This window comes from Salmo salar, chromosome 03 (assembly GCF_965601325.2).
Source record: "Salmo salar chromosome 03, fSalSal1, whole genome shotgun sequence".
Classification (NCBI taxonomy): Eukaryota; Metazoa; Chordata; class Actinopteri; order Salmoniformes; family Salmonidae; genus Salmo; species Salmo salar.
In genome coordinates, this window is record NC_138293.1 from 510,028 (window position 1) to 534,921 (window position 24,894).

At 45.9% G+C, this 24,894-nt stretch overlaps 1 protein-coding gene across 5 annotated transcripts in view; it reads right to left on the reverse strand.

Moving 5' to 3' along the window:
• myom1a (myomesin 1a (skelemin)) overlaps nt 1-24,615 on the reverse strand; it is a 98,051-nt gene extending 73,436 nt beyond the window's left edge. For 2 of the 5 annotated variants that reach the window (XR_014391813.1, XM_082973158.1), the window contains exons 1-8: nt 24,450-24,615; nt 20,439-20,631; nt 16,028-16,171; nt 5,073-5,271; nt 3,307-3,464; nt 1,841-1,933; nt 864-952; nt 665-709 (exon numbers count right to left, since the gene is read on the reverse strand). Coding sequence is in view for 4 of the 5 variants with exons in the window: in XM_082973158.1 (XP_082829284.1) it covers nt 665-709; nt 864-952; nt 1,841-1,933; nt 3,307-3,464; nt 5,073-5,271; nt 16,028-16,171; nt 20,439-20,587 (877 nt within the window). In the remaining variant the exon portion in view is untranslated. Of the gene's footprint in view, nt 1-664; nt 710-863; nt 953-1,840; nt 1,934-3,306; nt 3,465-5,072; nt 5,272-16,027; nt 16,172-20,438; nt 20,632-23,688; nt 23,828-24,449 lie in introns of those variants that run through there. The other 3 variants (XM_082973159.1, XM_082973160.1, XM_082973161.1) reach the window with 3 other exon arrangements.
• Between the last annotated feature and the right edge of the window lie 279 nt (nt 24,616-24,894).

Genomic DNA, 24,894 nt, shown 5'->3' on the forward strand with positions numbered 1-24,894 from the left:
GACAGACAGGAGACTAGAACTAAGACAACGTTCATACTGAACTATACCATGACACCTCTACAGCACAGAGAGACAGACAGGAGACTAGAACTAAGACAACGTTCATACTGAACTATACCATGACACCTCTACAGCACAGAGAGACAGACAGGAGACTAGAACTAAGACAACGTTCATACTGAACTATACCATGACACCTCTACAGCACAGAGAGACAGACAGGAGACTAGAACTAAGACAACGTTCATACTGAACTATACCATGACACCTCTACAGCACAGAGAGACAGACAGGAGACTAGAACTAAGACAACGTTCATACTGAACTATACCATGACACCTTTACAACATACAGAGAGACAGACAGGAGACTAGAACTAAGACAACGTTCATACTGAACTATACCATGACACCTCTACAGCACAGAGAGACAGACAGGAGACTAGAACTAAGACAACGTTCATACTGAACTATACCATGACACCTCTACAGCACAGAGAGACAGACAGGAGACTAGAACTAAGACAACGTTCATACTGAACTATACCATTACACCTTTACAACATACAGAGAGACAGACAGGAGCCAGATTCACACGGTTTAGGGTTAACACATCTAAAGCATACAGAGAGACAGACAGGAGCCAGATTTCAGACTAGACTCACGTGGTTTAGCATCAAGAGGTCCCACTTTCTGTCCCTCCTGGAACCCTGGTGGAGATTTAAATGATAAGTAAATGAATATGAATAACACATATTTGATTCAGCAAGTTGAGATCAATATAAACTATATTGGCAAAAACAAAGTTATATTTAGAGATACAGAAGAGACGTAAGAACATGATTTGAGAGGAGAAGAACATACTCTTGATAACCACAGTGGCCACGGAGGAGCTCTCTCCCTTTATGTTGAGAGCAGACACACGGTACTGAGCCGTGTCCAGGAAGTCACAGCTACAAGGCAGAACACGGACATTACGACACCTCCACAACAACCACAACACAGCCCTGTCTGATATACCATACAACCATACAGGGTTACTATAGTTACTACAGCTACCTACCTCTTGATCTACAGAGAGTGTTGTCATGGTTACTATAGCTACTACACCTACCTACCTCTTGATCTACAGAGTGATGTCATGGTTACTATAGTTACTACCTCTTGATTTCCAGAGAGTGATGTCATGGTTACTATAGCTACTACAGCTACCTACCTCTTGATCTACAGAGAGTGTTGTCATGGTTACTATAGCTACTACAGCTACCTACCTCTTGATCTACAGAGAGGGATGTCATGGTTACTATAGTTACTACCTCTTGATCTACAGAGAGTGTTGTCATGGTTACTATAGCTACTACAGCTACCTACCTCTTGATCTACAGAGAGTGTTGTCATGGTTACTATAGCTACTACAGCTACCTACCTCTTGATCTACAGAGAGTGTTGTCATGGTTACTATAGCTACTACACCTACCTACCTCTTGATCTACAGAGAGTGATGTCATGGTTACTATAGCTACTACAGCTACCTACCTCTTGATCTACAGAGAGTGATGTCATGGTTACTATAGCTACTACAGCTACCTACCTCTTGATCTACAGAGAGTGTTGTCATGGTTACTATAGCTACTACAGCTACCTACCTCTTGATCTACAGAGTGATGTCATGGTTACTATAGCTACTACAGCTACCTACCTCTTGATCTACAGAGTGATGTCATGGTTACTATAGCTACTACAGCTACCTACCTCTTGATCTACAGAGTGATGTCATGGTTACTATAGCTACTACCTTTTGATCTACAGAGAGTGTTGTCATGGTTACTACAGCTACCTACCTCTTGATTTCCAGAGAGTGCATGTTGTAGTTACTCTCTGCTGTGTACTTGTCAGGATGGACCTTGTCATCTATCACCACATTGTTCTTATACCTGATGGAGGGAGTGAGAGAAGACATTGTTTTCAGAAGAACAGAAAAGGAGAGAAAGAGATCTCTGGGCTAGAGAGGCTTGACTCTTGATGAGAGCTGAAGTATAATACACTGAGTGAACAAAACATTAGGAACACCTTCATAATATTGAGTTGCACCCCCTTTTGCCCTCAGAACAGCCTCAATTCGTCGGGGCATGGACTCTACAAGGCGTTGAAATCGTTCCACAGGGATGCTGGCCCAAGTTGACTCCAATGCTTCCCACAGTTGTGTCAAGTAGCCTGGATGTCCATTGGGTGGTGGACCATTCTTGACACACACAGGAAACTGTTGACCGTGAAAAACCCTAAGAAATTGTCCATAGAGCTCCGAGACAGGATTCTGTCGAGGCACAGAACTGGGGAAGGGTACCAAAAAATGTCTGTAGCATTGAAGTTCCCCAAGAACACAGTGGCCTCCATCATTCTTAAATGGAAGAAGTGTGGAACCACCAAGACTCTTTCTAGAGCTGGCCGCCCGGCCAAACTGAGCAATCAGGGGAGAAGGGCCTTGGTTAGGGAGGTGACCAAGAGCTCCAGAGTTCCTCTGTGGAGATGGTAGAACCTTCCAGAAGGACAACCATCTCTGCAGCACTCCACCAATCAGACCTTTATGGTAGAGTGGCCAGACGGAAGCCACTACTCAGTAAAAAGCACATGACAGTCCACTTGGAGTTTGCCAAAAAGCACCTAAAGGACTCTCAGACCATGAGAAACAAGATTCTCTGGTCTGATGAAACCAAGATTTAACTCTTTGGTCTGAATGCTAAGTGTCACGTCTAGAGGAAACCTGGCTCCATCCCTACGGTGAAGCATGGTGGTGGCAGCATCATGTTGTGGGGATGTTTTTCAGAGGCAGGAACTGGGAGACTAGTCAGGATCGAGGGAAAGATGAACGGAGCAAAGTAAAGAGAGATCCTTGATGAAAACCTGCTCCAGAGCCTCAGAACCTCAGACTGGGGCGAAGGTTCAGCGGGAGAGGGATGAAAGGCAGCGGGAGAGAGATGAAAGGCAGCAGGAGAGAGATGAAAGGCAGCAGGAGAGGGATGAAAGGCAGCGGGAGAGGGATGAAAGGCAGTGGGAGAGGGATGAAAGAGGGCAAGCAGGAGAGGGATGAGAGGAAGGCAGCGGGAGAGGGATGAAAGGCAGCAGGAGAGGGATGAAAGGCAGCAGTAGAGGGATGAAAGGCAGCGGGAGAGGGATGAAAGGCAGCAGGAGAGGGATGAAAGGCAGTGGGAGAGGGATGTAAGGCAGCGGGAGAGGGATGAAAGGCAGCAGTAGAGGGATGAAGGGCAGCAGGAGAGGGTGTATGTGTGTGTCTGTTTGTGTGTCTCACCATGCAATACGTGGTTTGGGCCATCCAGACACGGTGCAGTGCAGCTTGACAGTCTTGCCCTCCCAGACAGTCTGTCCTCGGGGACGAACTATGAACTCAGGAGGATGGGTCAGGTTGTCACTGTTCTGCTTCTTACGGAACTCTGCTCTCTCTTCAACCTACAGGGGGACAGGAAGTGGTTAAAACTCTGCTCTCTCTTCAACCTACAGGGGGACAGGAAGTGGTTAAAACTCTGCTCTCTCTTCAACCTACAGGGGGACAGGAAGTGGTTAAAACTCTGCTCTCTCTTCAACCTACAGGGGGACAGGAAGTGGTTAAAACTCTGCTCTCTCTTCAACCTACAGGGGGACAGGAAGTGGATAAAACTCTGCTCTCTCTTCAACCTACAGGGGGACAGGAAGTGGATAAAACTCTGCTCTCTCCTCAACCTACAGGGGGACAGGAAGTGGATAAAACTCTGCTCTCTCTTCAACCTACAGTGGGACAGGAAGTGGATAAAACTCTGCTCTTTCCCCAATCTACAGGGGGACAGGAAGTGGTTAAAATGCTGCTCTCTCCTCAACCTACAACATGACAGGAAGTGATTAAAATGCTGCTCTCTCCTCAACCTACAGGGGGACAGGAAGGGGTTAAAATGCTGCTCTCTCCTCAACCTACAACAGGACAGGAAGTGGTTAAAACTCTGCTCTCTCCTCAACCTACAGGGGGACAGGAAGTGGATAAAACTCTGCTCTCTCTTCAACCTACAGTGGGACAGGAAGTGGATAAAACTCTGCTCTTTCCCCAATCTACAGGGGGACAGGAAGTGATTAAAATGCTGCTCTCTCCTCAACCTACAGGGGGACAGGAAGGGGTTAAAACTCTGCTCTCTCCTCAACCTACAGGGGGACAGGAAGTGGATAAAACTCTGCTCTCTCTTCAACCTACAGGGGGACAGGAAGTGGATAAAACTCTGCTCTCTCTTCAACCTACAGGGGGACAGGAAGTGGTTAAAACTCTGCTCTCTCCTCAACCTACAGGGGGACAGGAAGTGGTTAAAACTCTGCTCTCTCCTCAACCTACAGGGGGACAGGAAGTGGATAAAACTCTGCTCTCTCTTCAACCTACAGGGGGACAGGAAGTGGTTAAAACTCTGCTCTCTCTTCAACCTACAGGGGGACAGGAAGTGGTTAAAACTCTGCTCTCTCTTCAACCTACTGGGGGACAGGAAGTGGATAAAACTCTGCTCTCTCTTCAACCTACAGTGGGACAGGAAGTGGATAAAACTCTGCTCTTTCCCCAATCTACAGGGGGACAGGAAGTGATTAAAATGCTGCTCTCTCCTCAACCTACAGGGGGACAGGAAGGGGTTAAAATGCTGCTCTCTCCTCAACCTACAACAGGACAGGAAGTGGTTAAAACTCTGCTCTCTCCTCAACCTACAACAGGACAGGAAGGGGTTAAATCTCTTTCCTCAACCTACAGTTTTAAAACTCTGCTCTCTCTCCTCAACCTACAAGGGACAGATAGCAGGGATATGGACAGGAAGTGGTTAAAATGCTGCTCTCTCCTCAACCTACAACAGGACAGGAAGGGGTTAAATCTCTTTCCTCAACCTACAGTTTTAAAACTCTGCTCTCTCTCCTCAACCTACAAGGGACAGATAGCAGGGATATGGAGAGGAAAGGGTTAACTCCTCTAAGACTGAAAAAAGACCACATTACTTGTGGTGTCCAGGATGACTTTCTTCTGTAGCTCCAGTCAATCGATCAATCAATAGTACTGACCTTCTTGCTGAGCTCCAGGCGATCAGCTGACTCTCTAATGTGCCTCTTCCTGCTCTTCTTCTCCACGGTAATCGTCTCCATGGAGCTGGTCTCCAGGGAGCTGGTCTCCAGGGAGAACAGGTTCCTCATGGCAACATGCCCCACCCCCTCCTCCTTCACTTCTTCCTGGACCTCCACTAGGCCCCGGGCAAACTCATGGCTACGGACAAAACAGACAACAACAGACATAGTCAACAGTCAGACCGCATTCAAAACCATGTCTGAGGATTTTGCAATTATCCAAAAAACATTTGACAAGCACTCATCCAAAGGAGTAAGAACCAATTGAGGCGCATTAACATTTTAAATCGATGGAATTGAGGACGTAAAGACGGAAACTTAGCATGAAACAGAAGTCAAGGTCAAGAAACTCCTGGCAGATCAACTCAAACTGGACCCTAAACTCATCGAGATGGAGAAGGGCCATAGGAATGGCACTGCCCTGATGGGCGGCCCAGATCTATAGTGGTGAAACTGCCCTGATGGGCGGCCCAGATCTATAGTGGTGAAACTGCCCTGATGGGCGGCCCAGATCTATAGTGGTGAAACTGCCCTGATGGGCGGCCCAGATCTATAGTGGTGAAACTGCCCTGATGGGCGGCCCAGATCTATAGTGGTGAAACTGCCCTGATGGGCGGCCCAGATCTATAGTGGTGAAACTGCCCTGATGGGCGTCCCAGATCTATAGTGGTGAAACTGCCCTGATGGGCGGCCCAGATCTATAGTGGTGAAACTGCCCTGATGGGCGGCCCAGATCTATAGTGGTGAAACTGCCCTGATGGGCGGCCCAGATCTATAGTGGTGAAACTGCCCTGATGGGCGGCCCAGATCTATAGTGGTGAAACTGCCCTGATGGGCGGCCCAGATCTATAGTGGTGAAACTGCCCTGATGGGCGGCCCAGATCTATAGTGGTGAAACTGCCCTGATGGGCGGACCAGATCTATAGTGGTGAAACTGCCCTGATGGGCGGCCCAGATCTATAGTGGTGAAACTGCCCTGATGGGCGGCCCAGATCTATAGTGGTGAAACTGCCCTGATGGGCGGCCCAGATCTATAGTGGTGAAACTGCCCTGATGGGCGGCCCAGATCTATAGTGGTGAAACTGCCCTGATGGGCGGCCCAGATCTATAGTGGTGAAACTGCCCTGATGGGCGGCCCAGATCTATAGTGGTGAAACTGCCCTGATGGGCGGCCCAGATCTATAGTGGTGAAACTGCCCTGATGGGCGGCCCAGATCTATAGTGGTGAAACTGCCCTGATGGGCGGCCCAGATCTATAGTGGTGAAACTGCCCTGATGGGCGGCCCAGATCTATAGTGGTGAAACTGCCCTGATGGGCGGCCCAGATCTATAGTGGTGAAACTGCCCTGATGGGCGGCCCAGATCTATAGTGGTGAAACTGCCCTGATGGGCGGCCCAGATCTATAGTGGTGAAACTGCCCTGATGGGCGGCCCAGATCTATAGTGGTGAAACTGCCCTGATGGGCGGCCCAGATCTATAGTGGTGAAACTGCCCTGATGGGCGGCCCAGATCTATAGTGGTGAAACTGCCCTGATGGGCGGCCCAGATCTATAGTGGTGAAACTGCCCTGATGGGCGGCCCAGATCTATAGTGGTGAAACTGCCCTGATGGGCGGCCCAGATCTATAGTGGTGAAACTGCCCTGATGGGCGGCCCAGATCTATAGTGGTGAAACTGCCCTGATGGGCGGCCCAGATCTATAGTGGTGAAACTGCCCTGATGGGCGGCCCAGATCTATAGTGGTGAAACTGCCCTGATGGGCGGCCCAGATCTATAGTGGTGAAACTGCCCTGATGGGCGGCCCAGATCTATAGTGGTGAAACTGCCCTGATGGGCGGCCCAGATCTATAGTGGTGAAACTGCCCTGATGGGCGGCCCAGATCTATAGTGGTGAAACTGCCCTGATGGGCGGCCCAGATCTATAGTGGTGAAACTGCCCTGATGGGCGGCCCAGATCTATAGTGGTGAAACTGCCCTGATGGGCGGCCCAGATCTATAGTGGTGAAACTGCCCTGATGGGCGGCCCAGATCTATAGTGGTGAAACTGCCCTGATGGGCGGCCCAGATCTATAGTGGTGAAAGTGCTCAGGTTCAAAGACAAGGAGGATATTCTCAGGAGAACCAAGTGACTGAAGGGAACCACAATATTCATCAATTTAGACTTCTCCGAAAAGGTACGCCTCAGAAGAAATGAACTGCTGCCACGACTAATTGAAGAAAGAAATACAAAAATAAAATTAAAAAATTAAAAATTAAAAATTCATGAAATTAAATGTATGCATTCACTACTGTAAGTCGCTCTGGATAAGAGCGTCTGCTAAATAACTAAAATGTAAATGTAAAAATCTGACTTTCTGAATACTCCAGCTATCTGTATCTGTAATACTGGCCCAACGCTCTAACCACTAGGCTACCTGCCTCCCCTACTGTAACCCCTAGGCTACCTGCCTCCTCTAACCACTAGGCTACCTGCCTCCCCCCCCCTAACCACTAGGCTACCTGCCTCCCCTCTCTAACCACTAGGCTACCTGCCTCCCCCCCCCCCCCAACCACTAGGCTACCTGCCTCCCCCCCCTAACCACTAGGCTACCTGTCTCCCCTACTGTAACCCCTTTCTGAATACTTCATCTATCTGTATGTATCTATCAGACCAGACTGACCAGCTTATCTGACACCCTTATTGGTACTATTTTTACTAATTATTTGAATAATGTGGTTAACATTTTCAGACAAGATAGAACGGCCAAAGGGGGCAGTGTTGCAATCTACTGCAGAGATTCTGTCCTACTATCCAGGTCTGTACCCAAACAATTTGAACTTCTACTTTTAAAAATCCACCTCTCTAAAAACAAGTCTCTCACCGTTGCCGCCTGCTATAGACCCCCCTCTGCCCCCAGCTGTGCTCTGGACACCATATGTGAATTGATTGTACCCCATCTATCTTCAGAGTTCATACTGTTAGGTGACCTAAACTGGGACATGCTTAACACCCCAGCCATCCTACAATCTAAGTTTGATGCCCTCAATCTCACACAAATTATCAATGAACCTACCAGGTACAACCCCAAAGCCATAAACACGGGCACCCTCATAGATGTCATCCTAACCAACCTGCCCTCTAAATACACCACTGCTGTCTTCAACCAGGATCTCAGAGATCACTGCATCATTGCCTGCGTCCGTAATGGGTCTGCGGTCAAACGACCACCCCTCATCACTGTCAAACGCTCCCTAAAACACTTCAGCGAGCAGGCCTTTCTAATCAACCTGGCCCAGGTATCCTGGAAGGATATTGACCTCATTCCGAAAGTAGAGGATGCCTGGTTATTCTTTAAAAGTGCCTTCCTCACCATCTTAACCTGTTAGGGCTAGGGGGCAGTATTGACACGGCCGGATAAAAAACGTACCTGATTTAATCTGGTTACTACTCCTGCCCAGTAACTAGAATATGCATATAATTATTGGCTTTGGATAGAAAACACCCTAAAGTTTCTAAAACTGTTTGAATGGTGTCTGTGAGTATAACAGAACTCATATGGCAGGCCAAAACCTGAGAAGATTCCATGCAGGAAGTGGCCTGTCTGACAAGTTGTTGTTCATCTTGGCTCTTTTTATTGAAGACTGAGGATCTTTGCTATAACGTGACACTTCCTACTGCTCCCATAGGCTCTCAGAGCCCGGGAAAAAGCGGAATGATATTGAGGCAGCCTCTGGCTGAAACACATTATCGCGTTTGGCAAGTGGCCGATCAGAGTACTATGGGCTTAGGCACGTGCCCGAGTCGACCCCATGCTTTATTTTCTTTCGTCTGTTTACCTAAACGCAGATTCCCGGTCGGAATATTATCGCTTTTTTACGAGAAAAATGGCATAAAAATGGATTTTAAACAGCGGTTGACATGCTTCGAAGTACGGTAATGGAATATTTAGATTTTTTTTGTCACGAAATGCGCCATGCTCGTCACCCTTATTTACCCTTTCGGATAGTGTCTTGAACGCACGAACAAAACACCGCTATTTGGATATAACAGTGGATTATTTGGGACCAAACCAACATTTGTTATTGAAGTAGAAGTCCTGGGAGTGCATTCTGACGAAGAACAGCAAAGGTAATAACATTTTTCTTATAGTAAATCTGACTTTGGTGAGTGCTAAACTTGCTGGGTGTCTAAATAGCTAGCCCTGTGATGCCGGGCTATCTACTGAGAATATTGCAAAATGTGCTTTCACCGAAAAGCTATTTTAAAATCGGACATATCGAGTGCATAGAGGAGTTCTGTATCTATAATTCTTAAAATAATTGTTATGCTTTTTGTGAACGTTTATCGTGAGTAATTTAGTAAATTCACCGGCAGTGTTCGGTGGGAATGCTAGTCACATGCAAAGTCACATGCTAATGTAAAAAGCTGGTTTTTGATATAAATATGAACTTGATTGAACAAAACATGCATGTATTGTATAACATAATGTCCTAGGGTTGTCATCTGATGAAGATCATCAAAGGTTAGTGCTGCATTTAGCTGTGGTTTGGGTTTATGTGACATTATATGCTAGCTTGAAAAATGGGTGTCTGATTATTTCTTGCTGGGTACTCTGCTGATATAATCTAATGTTTTGCTTTCGTTGTAAAGCCTTTTTGAAATCGGACAGTGTGGTTAGATTAACGAGAGTCTTATCTTTAAAATGGTGTAAAATAGTCATATGTTTGAAAAATTGAAGTTTTTGCATTTTTGAGGTATTTGAATAACACGCCACGGGATTACACTGGCTGTTGAGTAGGTGGGACGCTAGCCCATAGAGGTTAAATAAGCATGCCCCATTCAAAAAATGTAGAACCAGGAACAGATATAGTCCTTGGTTCTCTCCAGACCTGACTGCCCTTAACCACACAAAAACATCCTGTGGCGTTCTGCATTAGCATCGAACAGCCCCCGTGATATGCAACTTTTCAGGGAAGTTAGAAACCAATATACACAGGCCAAGGCTAGCTTTTTCAAACAGAAATTTGCTTCCTGCAACACGAACTCAAAAAAGTTCTGGGACACTGTAAAGTCCTTGGAGAATAAGAGCACCTCCTCCCAGCTGCCCACTGCACTGAGGCTAGGAAACACTGTCACCACCGATAAATCTACGATAATCAACAATTTCAATAAGCATTTTTCTACGGCTGGCCATGCTTTCCACCTGGCTACCACCACCCCGGCCAACAACTCAACACCCCCTGCAGCAACACTCCTTCACCCAAATCCAGATAGCTGATGTTCTGAAAGAGCTGCAAAATCTGGACCCCAACAAATCAGCCGGGCTAGACAATCTGGACCCTTTCTTTCTAAAATGATCTGCTGAAATTGTTGCAACCCCTATTACTAGCCTGTTCAACCTCTCTTTTGTGTCGTCTGAGATTCCCAAAGATTGGAAAGCAGCTGCGGTCATCCCCCTCTTCAAAGGGGGGGACACTCTTGACCCAAACTGCTACAGACCTATATCTATCCTACCCTGCCTCTCTAAAGTCTTCGAAAGCCAAGTCAACAAACAGATTACCGACCATTTTGAATCCAACCGCACTTTCTCCGCTATGCAATCTGGTTTCAGAGCTGGTCATGGGTGCACCTCAGCCACGCTCAAGGTCCTAAACGATATCTTAACCACCATCGATAAGAAACAATACTGTGCAGCTGTATTCATTGACCTGGCCAAGACTTTCGACTCTGTCAATCAACACATCCTCATCGGCAGACTCAACAGCCTTGGTTTCTCAAATGATTGCCTCGCCTGGTTCACCAACTACTTCTCTGATAGAGTTCAGTGTGTCAAATTGGAGGGCCTGTTGTCCGGGCCTCTGGCAGTCTCTATGGGGGTGCCACAGGGTCCAATTCTTGGGCTGACTATTTTCTCTGTATACGTCAATGATGTCGCTCTTGCTGCTGGTGAGTCTCTGATCCACCTCTACGCAGACGAAACCATTCTGTATACTTCTGGCCCTTCTTTGGACACTGTGTTAACAAACCTCCAGATGAGCTTCAATGCCATACAACTCCCCTTCCGTGGCCTCCAACTGCTCTTAAATACAAGTAAAACTAAATGCATGCTCTTCAACCGATCGCTGCCCGCACCTACCCGCCCGTCCAGCATCACTACTCTGGACGGTTCTGACTTAGAATATGTGGACAACTACAAATACCTGGGTGTCTGGTTAGACTGTAAACTCTCCTTCCAGACTCACATCAAACATCTCCAATCCAAAGTTAAATCTAGAATTGGCTTCCTATTTCGCAACAAACTATCTTTCACTCATGCTGCCAAACATACCCTCGTAAAACTGACCATCCTACCGATCCTTGACTTCGGCGATGTCATTTACAAAATAGCCTCCAATACCCTACTCAATAAATTGGATGCAGTCTATCACAGTGCCATCCGTTTTGTCACCAAAGCCCCATATATTACCACCACTGCGACCTGTACGCTCTCGTTGGCTGGCCCTCGCTTCATACTCGTCGCCAATCCCACTGGCTCCAGGTCATCTACAAGACCCTGCTAGGTAAAGTTCCCCCTTATCTCAGCTCGCTGGTCACCATAGCAGCACCCACCTGTAGCACGCGCTCCAGCAGGTATATCTCTCTGGTCACCCCCAAAGCCAATTCCTCCTTCGGCCACCTCTCCTTCCAGTTCTCTGCTGCCAATGACTGGAACAAACTACAAAAATCTCTAAAACTCGAAACACTTATCTCCTTCACTAGCTTTAAGCACCAGCTGTCAGAGCAGCTCACAGATTACTGCACATGTACATAGCCCATCTATAATTTAGCCCAAACAACTACCTCCTCCCCTACTGTATTTATTTATTTATTTTGTTCCTTTGCACCCGATTATTTCTATTTCTACTTTGCACTTTCTTCCACTGTAAATCTAACATTCCAGTGTTTTACTTGTATTTACTTCACCACCATGGCCTTTTATTGCCTTTACCTCCCTTATCTCACCTCATTTGCTCACTTTGTATGTAGACTTATTTTTCTACTGTATGTTTGTTTTACTCCATGTGTAACTCTGTGTTGTTATATGTGTCAAACAGCTTGCTTTATCTTGGCCAGGTCGCAATTGTAAATGAGAACTTGTTCTCAACTTGCCTACCTGGTTAAATAAAGGTGAAATAAAAAAAATTAAAATACAGGTACACTTTATACTGACATTCGACCACTTTCCAACTTTCCACTTCTCTTTGGCAGCTGGACATTAACAGATGGGAAGGATTAGTAGCATTAAATGTAGAATATTGAACTAAAGCAATTGGGAGCTCTTTAAGATGTTAATTGTTGATATTTCATGGTAAATGTTTATAATCCGGCCGATGAGGAGTCTGCTTACCAGACTTTACTCACGTCTTTCAACTCTGTATTTCACCTTAGTTAAACCAAGTAAGAGATCAGCAGAAGGATTCTGGAAACCTTGGTTTACAACTGGATCCTGGACTTCCTGACGGGCCGGCCCCCAGGTGGTAAGGGCGTGCCTAGTCCCCTCCTGTGTTCCATGTTCACTCATGACTGGGTGGCCAAGCACGACTCCAACACCATCATTAAGTTTGCTGACGACACAACAGTGGTAGGCCTGATCACCGACAACGACGAGACAGCCTATAGGGAGGAGGTCAGCAGTGTGGTGCCAGGACAACAACCTCTCCCTCAATGTGAGCATAACAAAGGAGCTGATCGTGGACTACAGGAAAAGAAGGGCCGAACAGATCCCCATCAATGGGGCTGTAGTGGAGCGGGCCGAGAGATTCATGTTCCGTGGTGTCCACATTACCAACAAACTGTCATGGTCCAAACACACCAAGACAGGTGTGAAGAGGGCAAGACAAAACCTATTCCCCCTCAGGAGACTGAAAAGATTTGGCATGGGTCCCCAGATCCTCAAAAAGTTCTACAGCTGCACCATCGAGAGCATCCTGACCGGTTGCATCACTGCCTGGTATGGCAACTGCTCGGCCTCCGACCATAAGGCGCTACAGAGGGTAATGCGAACGGCCCAGTACATCACTGGGGCCAAGCTTCCTGCCTTCCAGGACCTATATACTAGGCTGTGTCAGAGGAATATCCAAAAGGCTCCTTAACAGCTTCAACCCCCAAGCCATAAGACTGCTGAACAATTAATCAAATGGCCACCCGGACTATTTACATTGACCCCCATCCCCCATTTGTTTTTAGACTGCTGCTACTCGCAGTTAATGATCTATACATAGTCACTTTACCCCTACCTTCATGTACAAATTACCTCAAAAGTAACCACATAACAATAATGAGGCTATATACAGGGGGTATCGATACAGAGTCAATGTGGAGGCTATATACAGGGGGGTACCGGTACAGAGTCAATGTGGAGGCTATATACAGGGGGTACCGGTACAGAGTCAATGTGGAGGCTATATACAGGGGGTACCGGCTATATACAGGGGGTACCGGTACAGAGTCAATGTGGAGGCTATATACAGGGGGTACCGGTACAGAGTCAATGTGGAGGCTATATACAGGGGGTACCGGTACAGAGTCAATGTGGAGACTATATACAGGGGGTACCGGTACAGAGTCAATGTGGAGGCTATATACAGGGGGTACCGGTACAGAGTCAATGTGGAGGCTATATACAGGGGGTACCGGTACAGAGTCAATGTGGAGGCTATATACAGGGGGTACCGGTACAGAGTCAATGTGGAGGCTATATACAGGGGGTACCGGTACAGAGTATTTTTTACTTTAGCAAATATTTTCTTAACTCTATTAACTCTATTCTGATCACCTGTTCACACACCTGTATGTCATTATCACACACTATTTAGTTAAGTTCTTTGCACCCCATCACTGTGAGGTATTGCTTGTTTTGATTCACGTTCTATTCGGAGCTCTGTTTATTTCCGTTTTAGTCCTCCCGTGTTTTTGGCCATCCTCACTAACAATGCCCTTTTGCCTTTTCCCTGCCTGTACTGTAACTTTTTTGGAGTCCCTGTGTATGACCTTCTGCCTGACCCTGGACCCAGCTACCTTCCAGAAGGACAACCATCTCTGTAGAACTCCACCAATCAGGCCTTTATGGTAGAGTGGCCAGACGGAAGCCACTACTCAGTAAAAGGCACATTACAGCCCACTTGGAGTTTTTGCCAAAAAGCACCTAAAGGACTCTCAGACCATGAGAAACAAGATTCTCTGGTCTGATGAAACCAAGATTGAATTCTTTGGCCTGAATGCCAAGTGTCACGTCTGGAGGAAACCTGGGTCCATCCCTACAGTGAAGCATGGTGGTGGCAGCATCATGCTGTGGGGATGTTTTTCAGAGGCAGGAACTGGGAGACTAGTCAGGATTGATGAAAACCTGCTCCAGAGCGCTCAGGACCTCAGACTGGGGCGAAGGTTCACCTTCCAACAGGACAACGACCCTAAACACACAGCCAAGACATCGCAGGAGTGGCTTCGGGACAAGCTTATGAATGTCCTTGAGTGGCCCAGCCAGAGCCCGGACTTGAACCCGATCGAACATCTCTGGAGAGACCTGAAAATAGCTGTGCAGCAACGCTCCCCATCCAACCTGACAGAGCTTGAGAGAATCTGCAGAGAAGAATGGGAGAAACTCCCCAAATACAGGTGTGCCAAGCTTGTAGCATCATACCCAAGAAGACTGGAGGCTGTAATCGCTGCCAAAGGTGCTTCAACAAAGTACAGAGTAAAGGGTCTGAATACTGATGGAAATGTGATTTCTCTGTTTTTATTTTAATTTTGGGCAAAACAAAATCTAAAAACCTGTTTATGCTTTGTTTTTCTGGGGCATTCTGTGACGATTCATGAGATTTTTTTTCAAATCAATTTTAGAATAAGACTGTAACGTAACAAAATGTGGAAAATATCAAGGGGTCTGAATACTTTCCAATTGAACTCTAGTTATGTTTCTGATAGAGAACAATTTGTTTATGGTTCATCAGGTTTGCTTCCTAACTCTATGCTATAGCTTAATTTACCCATATCTCATTTACAGTAATATTGTCTGGGCCAGAACATATGCCTCCTACCTACACAAATTACTCATCATACAAAATACATTTACAAGACTAGATACCTCCTCTAATTACCTGGCTCCATCTGCACCTTTGTTTAAGAAACTCAATATCTTGTCTATTTACGACATTAATGTACGCCAACTATGCACTTTCATCTACAAATACTCATACCTCCCAGACAGTTTAACCTAAACCCTTCAATGGATTCTTCCAGGTCCCAGACAGTTTAACCTAAACCCTTCAATGGATTCTTCCAGGTTATTCTGAAATCCATCTATTTAACACAAGACAATGCGATAACCTTCACCCTCCCCACTGATGCACCTCGCATAGTCAATTCTCTATTAGATATAGAGGTACCAGACTCTGGAATTATTATCTTCACATTGTCAAAACATCGTACTCCCTCAATAACTTCAAGTGAATACTGGAGGTCAGCCTGATGAACCAAACTACCCAGTAATCTCCTCCATGAAGACTGGGGGTCAGCCTGATGAACCAAACTAGTCAGTAATCTCCTCCATGAAGACTGGAGGTCAGCCTGATGAACTAAACTACTCAGTAATCTCCTCCATGAAGACTGGGGGTCAGCCTGATGAACCAAACTACTCAGTAATCTCCTCCATGAAGACTGGGGGTCAGCCTGATGAACCAAACTACTCAGTAATCTCCTCCATGAAGACTGGGGGTCAGCCTGATGAACCAAACTACTCAGTAATCTCCTCCATGAAGACTGGAGGTCAGCCTGATGAACTAAACTACTCAGTAATCTCCTCCATGAAGACTGGGGGTCAGTGTAAATGTCTATCTGAAACATGTCAATGTTACCATGTTACATCCCAGTCCCCCACCTGGTCCTGAAGACAGGAACTATGTATCCAATGACATCGTTGGTGTCAGGGTCCATAGCCAGGTACTTCTTGACTCTCGGCGGCAGCAGCTGGCTAGGTATGAACTCCGACCTCTTCTCTAATTCGACAGAACTCTTCTGCACTCTGACAGGGGGAGAGAAGGTGAGAGAGAGAGAGAGAGAGAGAGAGAGAGAGAGAGAGAGAGACAGAGAGAGAGAGAGAGAGAGAGACAGAGAGAGAGAGAGAGAGAGAGAGAGAGAGAGAGAGAGAGAGAGAGAGACAGAGAGAGAGAGAGAGAGAGAGAGAGAGAGACAGAGAGAGACAGAGAGAGACAGAGAGAGAGAGAGAGAGAGAGAGAGCGAGAGAGAGAGAGAGAGACAGACTGAGTCAGAGCTTTTACAACTCTTTAACACCGGGGAGTTGTGTCATAGCAACAGTAGCTGTGTCATAGCGACAGATGTTCTACCTGGATTTACCTTTACAGTAACAGTTACTACTGAGAAAGATGTAAGAATGGAAAGTTATCAGTGTCACTAAACAAATACATATATGAAGACATACTGATAATGTAACCTAGAAATAACTGGCATGATCCTGACACACATTACGGACACAATAACAACACACAAACAACAGACAAAATAGATAAAGATACACAAGATACCACAGACACATTAGAAACCACAGATAAACCACAGATACACCACAGCTATACCACAGATACACCACAGATACACCACAGATATACCAGACACCACAGATACACCACAGCTATACCACAGATACACCACAGATATACCACACACCACAGATATACCACAGATATACCAGACACCACAGATACACCAGATACCACAGATAAACCAGACACCACAGATACACCAGACACCACAGATACACCACAGATACACCACAGATACACCAGACACCACAGATATACCACAGATACACCACACACCACAGATACACCACAGATACACCAGACACCACAGATATACCAGACACCACAGATACACCAGACACCACAGATAAACCAGATACCACAGATACACCACAGATACACCAGACACCACAGATATACCAGACACCACAGATACACCACAGATACACCACAGATACACCACAGATATACCAGACACCACAGATACACCAGACACCACAGATATACCAGACACCACAGATACACCAGACACCACAGATACACCACAGATACACCACAGATACACCACAGATACACCAGACACCACAGATATACCAGACACCACAGATACACCACAGATATACCAGACACCACAGATACACCAGACACCACAGATACACCAGACACCACAGATAAATCAGACACCACAGATACACCAGACACCACAAATACACCACAGATACACCAGACACCACAAATACACCACAGATACACCAGACACCACAGATAAACCAGATACCACAGATACACCACAGATACACCACAGATACACCAGACACCACAAATACACCACAGATATACCAGACACCACAGATACACCACAGATACACCACAGATACACCAGACACCACAGATACATCACAGATATACCACAGATACACCAGACACCACAGATACACCACAGATACATTACAGATATACCACAGATACACCAGACACCACAAATACACCACAGATATACCAGACACCACAGATACACCACAGATACACCACAGATACACCAGACACCACAGATACACCACAGATACACCAGACACCACAGATACACCATAGATACACCACAGATACACCAGACACCACAGATACACCAGACACCACAGATACACCAGACACCACAGATACACCACATTGGGAGAGCCAAAGAAACCTGTAAGTTTCTACATTCTACGTTTTTCTCTAAGAGTGCAGTGCAGAGAGCAGATTGGACCATTATAATGATGATTAAGCCTCTAACGGCACATCAAATACATCGCTACAAGCTAAAGTTTAGAATCCCAAGACTAAAGATACAGGTCTGTTCAGTGAGCATTCGACCAAGGCACCACCAATGCATTTCAGAATTAAACTGTTCCTGTACAGGCCAGCCAACAGCAGCGTCATTATTAATAGTAATAAATCATGTCCCAATAGTACAGTCATTGAGTTGTTTTCCGCTGAAGCAGACACATGTAGCTCAACTCTCTCCATGAGTATCTCTGGCTCCCAGCCTGCAAGAGATCATGTTTACTCAGCAGGAAGAAAGGCATTCAGCCGGGTCCCTCAGATTCAGCATGTCTCCAACGTGAAGCCTTCAGCATGTCTCCAACATGGAGACTTCAGCCTTCAGCATGTCTCCAACATGGAGCCTTCAGCCTTCAGCAGGTCTCCAACATGGAGCCTTCAGCCTTCAGCATGTCTCCAACATGGAGCCTTCAGCCTTCAGCATGTCTCCAACATGGAGCCTTCAGCCTTCAGCATGTCTCCAACATGGAGCCTTCAGCCTTCAGCATGTCTCCAACATGGAGCCTTCAGCATGTCTCCAACATGGAGCCTTCAGCCTTCAGCATGTCTCCAACATGGAGCCTTCAGCATGTCTCCAACATGGAGCCTTCAGCATGTCTCCAACATGGAGCCTTCAGCATGTCTCCAACATGGAGCCTTCAGCCTTCAGCAGGTCTCCAACATGGAGCCTTCAGCCTTCAGCATGTCTCCAACATGGAGCCTTCAGCCTTCAGCATGTCTCCAACATGGAGCCTTCAGCCTTCAGCCTGTCTCCAACATGGAGCCTTCAGCCTTCAGCAGGTCTCCAACATGGAGCCTTCAGCCTTCAGCAGGTCTCCAACATGGAGCCTTCAGCCTTCAGCAGGTCTCCAACATGAAGCCTTCAGCCTTCAGCATGTCTCCAACATGGAGCCTTCAGCATGTCTCCAACATGGAGCCTTCAGCATGTCTCCATCATGAAGCCTTCAGCCTTCAGCATGTCTCCAACATGGAGCCTTCAGCATGTCTCCAACATGGAGCCTTCAGCATGTCTCCAACATGGAGCCTTCAGCCTTCAGCAGGTCTCCAACATGGAGCCTTCAGCCTTCAGCAGGTCTCCAACATGGAGCCTTCAGCAGGTCTCCAACATGGAGCCTTCAGCCTTCAGCATGTCTCCAACATGGAGCCTTCAGACTGGTCCTCCAGCCTTCAGCAGGTCTCCAACATGGAGCCTTCAGACTGGTCCTCCAGCCTTCAGCAGGTCTCCAACATGGAGCCTTCAGACTGGTCCTCCAGCCTTCAGCAGGTCTCCAACATGGAGCCTTCAGACTGGTCCTCCAGCCTTCAGCAGGTCTCCAACATGGAGCCTTCAGACTGGTCCTCCAGCCTTCAGCAGGTCTCCAACATGGAGCCTTCAGACCACTGCATTTCTCCAACAGGGCGCCTTCAGTCTGGTCCTCCAGCCTTCAGCATGTCTCCATCATGAAGCCTTCAGCCTTCAGCATGTCTCCAACATGGAGCCTTCAGCATGTCTCCAACATGGAGCCTTCAGCATGTCTCCAACATGAAGCCTTTAGTCTGAAGAACAAAAGCCTTCTGACCATGTGTCTACAGAACCATGTGATATTGTTGATATTGTACCAGAGGCTACTAAACTAACATCTGGAATGATTTTAAGATGGTCATACCATGGATCATGTCGCTATTTGACTTGGAATTTTTGGATCCCTTTTGGTATTAACCATGTTTATTTAGTCCAGAGAAACACATTTAATAACACATTCATAAATGGCAAAAAAAGACAGTCAAAAAATAAATCACAGGGAATAAGCTTTTGAAGAGTCTATTTTTTTTTACACATACTTAAACCATTATTTTTGGTGGCAGAAACGTACCTCCATACATCAATGTGTTTGTGTGTGTTACTTTCAGATGAGTCCTGTGTCACGTGTGGTGGTCGTAGAGCAGAACAGAGAGCATCACGGTGTTCATGAGACTCTTCCCTTTCCACAGAGTGGTCACTCCATAGGCCAAACCGATGTTTCATGTCTCATGGTCTAACAAACAGCGCTGTAGCTCGGCCACCTTCCACCGCAGATACGGAAGGCCGACACACACAGATATCTCTAGCTTAAACTGATCGATGATTATTATTATATTACTTAGATTGAGGCAAGGGTGCGTCAACAGACATAAGGATTATGAAGATATTTCCTCCAGACATAACAAATCAGCAGTCAGTCACATACCTGTGTCAACACAACATAGTAAAAGCAAAACCCTCAACACAAAAACTACTACTACAGTCATCTTTAGTAGTATTAGACCAACAGTCACTTCACCACACCAGGACTGTTACAACCAGGACATGAGTTAATCACGCGGATAGATTATAAATGATCAAACAGCAGAGGAGAGGAGCAGTAGAGAGATGCCACAGTCTTCCTCTCCTCCTCATCCTCCTGTTCTTACCCTATGGTGCTGTGCTGGATTCTCTTGTGGGCAGCATATGACAGCTGACTAAAAGAGGAGCGAGAGCTGTGATGGCTGATGCTCTCACGCTGCTGCTTCTTGTCACTGTGGTGGTGGTGGTGTTGTTTCACATGGAACGATGCAGACATCCTGACTGGCTGATAAGTTCAGACTCCAGGCTCCCCGCCACACGCTACGTTCAATCAGAACAGGATTTGTATCTATTCAGTTTAAAATACGTCTGTAAAACAATCTGATTATGGTTATGTTGGGGTTATGTTATAGTTGGTTTAGTTCAAGCTTGCAGTTAAATATGTCAATTTATGATTAAATGGTTTTAATTGATATTATTATTATTATTAGACTAAATAGAACAGTTGTACAGTGGGGGGAAAAAAGTTTTTGATCCCCTGCTGATTTTGTACGTTTGCCCACTGACAAAGAAATGATCAGTCTATAATTTTAATGGGAGGTTTATTTGAACAGTGAGAGACAGAATAACAACAAAAAAATCCAGAAAAACGCATGTCAAAAATGTTATAAATTTATTTGCATTTTAATGAGGGAAATAAGTATTTGACCCCTCTGCAAAACATGACTTAGTACTTGGTGGCAAAACCCTTGTTGGCAATCACAGAGGTCAGACGTTTCTTGTCGTTGGCCACCAGGTTTGCACACATCTCAGGAGGGATTTTGTCCCACTCCTCTTTGCAGATCTTCTCCATGTCATTAAGGTTTCGAGGCTGACGTTTGGCAACTCGAACCTTCAGCTCCCTCCACAGATTTTCTATGGAATTAAGGTCTGGAGACTGGCTAGGCCACTCCAGGACCTTAATGTGCTTCTTCTTGAGCCACTCCTTTGTTGCCTTGGCCGTGTGTTTTGGGTCATTGTCATGCTGGAATACCCATCCACGACCCATTTTCAATGCCCTGGCTGAGGGAGTTCTCACACAAGATTTGACAGTACATGGCCCCGTCCATCGTCCCTTTGATGCGGTGAAGTTGTCCTGTCCCCTTAGCAGAAAAACACCCCCAAAGCATAATGTTTCCACCTCCATGTTTGACGGTGGGGATGGTGTTCTTGGGGTCATAGGCAGCATTCCTCCTCCTCCAAACACGGCGAGTTGAGTTGATGCCAAAGAGCTCCATTTTGGTCTCATCTGACCACAACACTTTCACCAGTTGTCCTCTGAATCATTCAGATGTTCATTGGCAAACTTCAGACGGGCATGTATATGTATTCTTGAGCAGGGGGACCTTGCGGGCGCTGCAGGATTTCAGTCCTTCACGGCGTAGTGTGTTACCAATTGTTTTCTTGGTGACTATGGTCCCAGCTGCCTTGAGATCATTGACAAGATCCTCCCGTGTAGTTCTGGGCTGATTCCTCACAGTTCTCATGATCATTGCAACTCCACAAGGTGAGATCTTGCATGGAGCCCCAGGCCGAGGGAGATTGACAGTTCTTTTGTGTTTCTTCCATTTGCGAATAATCGCACAAACTGTTGTCACCTTCTCACCAAGCTGCTTGGCGATGGTCTTGTAGCCCATTCCAGCCTTGTGTAGGTCTACAATCTTGTCCCTGACATCGTTGGAGAGCTCTTTGGACTTGGCCATGGTGGAGAGTTTGGAATCTGATTGATTGATTGCTTCTGTGGACAGGTGTCTTTTATACAGGTAACAAGCTGAGGAGCACTCCCTTTAAGAGTGTGCTCCTAATCTCAGCTCGTTACCTGTATAAAAGACACCTGGGAACCAGAAATCTCAAATACTTATTTCCCTCATTAAAAAGCAAATCAATTTATAACATTTTTGACATGCGTTTTTCTGGATTTTTTTGTTGTTATTCTGTCTCTCATTGTTCAAATAAACCTACCATTAAAATTATAGACTGATCATTTCTTTGTCACTGGGCAAACGTACAAAATCAGCAGGGGATCAAATAATTTCCCCCCCCCCACTGTAGCTAGGCTATAGCTATACTGTACATTAGTTCACAACATCTCAAAACATCAGTCAGGAAGTTAAAGCTTGGTTCCTCCACTGTAGCTAGGCTATAGCGATACTGTACTTTAGTTTACAACATATCAAAATGACAAAGCTGTTATTAGAAGAATCTGATTGAAATAGCCAAGTTCACAATTAATTTCCTCTTTGCTAATAGGCTATATTGTGTCTTTAACCACTTCCTCTCCAATTCATTTCCTCTTTGCTAGTAGGCTATATTGTGTCTTTAACCACTTCCTCTCCAATTCATTTCCTCTTTGCTAGTAGGCTATATTGTATCTTTAACCACTTCCTCTCCAATTAATTCCCTCTTTACTAATAGGCTATATTGTGTCTTTAACCAATTCACTTGTCCAATTCATTTCCTCTTTCCTAATAGGCATTATTGTGTCTTTAACCACTTCCTCTCCAATTCATTTCCTCTTTGCTAATAGGCTATATTGTGTCTTTAACCACTTCCTCTCCTACTCCAGCCTAACAACCACTTCAGTCTTGAGCCTGGAGACTGAGAGACTAAAGTGCTATTCCTGACTCTGGAAAGGGTGAGCACAATCAGGTGTCATGGGTAGGATAGGCCTACCAAGGGAGGTATGGGTAGACTGATGCTCTGGTAGTAAGCCTATGGGTAGACTGATGCTCTGGTAGTTAGCCTGGGGGTAGACTGATGCTCTGGTAGTAAGCCTATGGGTAGACTGATGCTCTGGTAGTAAGCCTATGGGTAGACTGATGCTCTGGTAGTAAGCCTATGGGTAGACTGATGCTCTGGTAGTAAGCCTATGGGTAGACTGATGCTCTGGTAGTTAGCCTATGGGTAGACTGATGCTCTGGTAGTAAGCCTGGGGGTAGACTGATGCTCTGGTAGTAAGCCTGGGGGTAGACTGATGCTCTGGTAGTAAGCCTATAGGTAGACTGATGCTCTGCTCTACCTCATCATCTGCTGTAGTAGACAACCAACCCATGATCAGATCATTAGAGAAATTACACAAATACTGTGAGAGGTCTGTCTGACAGGGTGCAATCACTAGCATGTACACTACACTTCCACACACTGCTAGCTGATGAAATGAATGGGCATCCATCAAAGCATGTTACAATGCAATGTAAAGAACGCTATTCATTCCATTAGCCTGTAGTTTACATGTCTTAAAGACATGCTCCGGTACTTTGGCGACATAGAAAGTATCTTTTAAACCTCCCACTATGTATTTCATACATGCATCATCTTCGACCAGAATTACTGTCTTACCTCAATTAGCCACCAAATCCCTAGTTAGAAAGCAACTGTTTTCTTGAAGCGGTGCAGGCGCCACTTTCCCTACATTTCCCCCAACGTGGGCCGGCCAGCCCCCTAGCAATATGAGTTCTAGCCAATGAGCTTCAGCCCCTCGCATTTGAGTGTCCCCTAGCAAGAGACCTGCCCTACGTTATCCAATGAGGTTGCAGGGCGGGCCCAAAAGCTCAGTGGACACAGCAGAGAGAGAGAGAGAGAGAGAGAGTAATGACGTAATAAGCTATTTTCATGAACCACTTTTTGGCTTGTGAGTGCTACTTTCAGAACTACTGGCTAAAAAGTACCAGAGAATCTCTTTACGGTGTCTAAAGATGTTATGTAACATGACTTAATGTAGGCCTCTGGGCCCTTATTCTAAAATTAGCTACCATGCACTATTCAACTGCAAATATGACCTCAGTCTTAGTACCATTATGAGAGTTAGTCAATAAAAAATAAAAAATAAAAAATAACTGAATACATTGGGAGGTAAGTTAGTTTCCTCAGAATTGTTATGTTAGCTACATTCATCAAATGAAACAACTACCTAGTGAAGGTGACATTAATGTAACTGACTTAATAATAAATTCTATACATTCAGGCCTATGGTAATAAATATAGTCTTCAACAGCCTAGATACAGGCCTACTATTATCCATTAAACAATATATGCAAAATATAGATTGGAGTTTAATTTCATTATACAAAAGCATATGAATTAAAAACATTTCCACTCACCAAAACTGAAAATCGTTAAAATCGTTGAAACCAACAGGACAGAGGGGTGCAACTCAAAAAGTATCCAAAGCAAATCCTTAACCAGGCAGAACAGCAATGGGAGTGGAGGGGACAGGACGAGCAGCGGCAGCCACAGAACTAAAATAATGCTGCCACTCGGCAGAATGCTGAAGACACCGGCAGGACCTTTTAAGGGACCCCAATCAGGAGGCACGGTAAATATAGCAGAGAGGGGGGAGGGAGAGAGGGGGAGGGGAGAGAGGGGGGAGGGAGAGAGGGGGAGGGGAGAGAGAGAGAGACAGCAACACAATTAGACCCAACCAAATCATGAGAAAACAAAAAGATAATTACTTGACACATTGGAAAGAATTAACAAAAAAACTGAGCAAACTAGAATGCTATTTGGCCCTAAACAGAGAGTACACAGTGGCAGAATACCTGACCA